The sequence below is a fragment of the Gregarina niphandrodes genome, assembly GCF_000223845.1.
Source record: "Gregarina niphandrodes unplaced genomic scaffold scaffold00016, whole genome shotgun sequence".
NCBI lineage: Eukaryota > Apicomplexa > Conoidasida > Eugregarinorida > Gregarinidae > Gregarina > Gregarina niphandrodes.
The window spans coordinates 1-2,231 of record NW_011645785.1 but is presented as its reverse complement, the minus strand read 5'-3'; the positions used below and the strand labels follow the sequence as shown (position 1 = coordinate 2,231).

The following is a 2,231-nucleotide window of genomic DNA, read 5'->3' as shown; positions in this document are numbered from 1 at the left end:
GTGGGAGACGCCCGAGGACCCGCCGGCGATTACATTGACGGTCGGACCCACGGCTCGTGTTGTGACGATGCATCACCTGCGGAACTTGTTGGAGCCTGTGATTCAACAGGACGGACGGCCTGAGGAAGTTGTCCGGAACATCCAGTGTTTGTGCGCAGAGGCGTTGAGGGCGGAGTGCCATCCAGGACCATTTTACCTTCGGCGAGTGGTTGAGGAGTACGAGCAGTGGACACACACCGGCATTTCGGAGGTACGGGAATGGCTTGAGTCCGACGTTCCTGCCGAAGACAAAGTCAGGTGGCTGAATGAGGCCTACTCGTGGTTGGCTTGCGAGGCAATCCACTCTCACGGGACGCTCCCAGACGCTGTGGTTCCGGGACACCTCTTCCCTACCACTGACGGCTCTTGTCGCATCATGCGCTCTCCGCCAGCTCTTGCGCGCTGGACACACTATCTGCGCTCCATGCGGACCATGACCCCGCAACATGTTCTCGAGACCCTTCTCGTCCTTTCTCGCTGGAATCCCGCCCAGGCTATGAGTCAAGTCCATATGACAATGTGCGTTCATGAGCAAATTCTGTCCTCCTTAGAGCTTCTCAACCAAAGCCTGACAATTCCTGACACTGAACTCCGAGGAATCGCGGCGGCCGCTTTTTACGATACCGAAGCTGATGTGACGCCCGAAGCTGAAGCTGCTGCCCCGCCCGACGGTGCCCCGACCCCACTTGCGGGTGTGCTTGGGGGTGCGGGCCAGGTAGACGAAGTGTTTGAGCAGACGGTGGCAGATGTGGCCGAATTCGTTTCGACTATGAAAGAGTCTCTGACCACGTACTGGGAGGAGCTCTCTGCGGTTTCGGGTGCCAGGCGAAGAGACCTGATGGAGGAACGAATTAGGGAGAGAAGCTGCGGGCCAGCGTTCTGGAGGTGGATGGAGAAGCTGGCGATGGGTCGCTTCCTGAGTTTGCGTGGGCGTTATCTCGAAGCGTACGAACGCTGCCGGGACCGTTTCCTGGTGACGTACTTCGACAACGCGGCGGGGGCTGCTGACCCGACTGACGAGTTCCGGCGTGGGGCGTTTCCGGTTGCGGAGTTTCCAGTGGGGTCTGAAGTAAAAATCCGTTCCTTCGCGGACTACCGGAATCGTGACTTGCGCGACCGCGCGTGGATGGAGGAAGTGCTTGTGCGCGGTCTGACGCACATTTTGTGCACTCTGCAGGAACCCGTAGAATTTGTGTGGAGAACGCACGAGCCAATCACCTTCAGGCTTCCGATAATCCAGGTCTACGCCGCCTACGAGACCGCCATGCCCGAACTCGTGCACAGAGTCGCCTTCGAACAAGGCTACGAATACGCCACCCGCGCCGCCATGGTCCTGGTAGCGACACTCCACCAGCGACTCACCGCCATCGCCGCAACCCTCGTGAATTCCTGACTCGATTTCTGAATCGACGTTTTGCCTACAAAAAGTCCAGAGCAGCCCAGAGTTTTTTGAACAGGTTACGAGTCTACCTGCCGAGAATTACCGGCCGTTGACGAGCAACGTGTCTCAAGTACATATCCCACCACCGTTGCAGTGTCGTGTTTGCGCCCAGCGGCTGCCTGTGATTCTGGTCGGGAAACGGCGTGTGTTGCTATGGTGCTCCCCGGTCGTCTTCGCCGCTGTCGCATTCGTATTCCTCGATGCTATTTCGGAGTCGTTTCTGATATCTTGTTCTGATGTTATATAGTACATGTCGTGGAATTGGGGATGGGGGTCGTCCAGAAGTTGCTGCTTGTTCGAAGACGTCTGCGTTTCAAGGGATGCGGCAGTAACAATCTTGTCTAGCACCCATTCCTCAAAGCCTCGTTTGGTCAAAGAGCACTAAGACCCAAAACCGAACCTAGTTCAGGTCAAAAAAGGCTAGGTGTTGCCTGACACCGGTGTATGAGGCAAAGTAACCTGTCATTGTCACATGCAGGTCTTCGATAGCTTCCCCATACGATCCGTGCTACTTTCGCGACGACGCTTTGCTCTTCTGGCGGAACCGGCGGGTGTTATTTCCGGGGACAGTTTCGTGCCGTTTAACGGACACCGGACTCGGCTGGCCACCCTGTCCACTCGTTCGTAATAGGCCGCCAGTCTGTCAGCGAGACGACCACCAGCTCTAAATGACTCTACGCGCAGACAGCACGTGAGCAGGTTCTCTACCGCCTTTGCCACTCCGTCATCGTCCAGCAATGTGGCACCAATT

General features: G+C 56.9%; 1 protein-coding gene across 1 annotated transcript; it reads right to left on the bottom strand.

The window, feature by feature from the left end:
- Nucleotides 1-612: 612 nt before the first annotated feature.
- Nucleotides 613-1,208, bottom strand: GNI_085080 (hypothetical protein; the record flags this gene model as incomplete). The annotated part of the gene is made up of 1 exon (XM_011132328.1): nucleotides 613-1,208. A coding segment is annotated over one exon (596 nt), but the record flags the coding sequence as incomplete, so codon positions are not given.
- Between the last annotated feature and the right edge of the window lie 1,023 nt (nucleotides 1,209-2,231).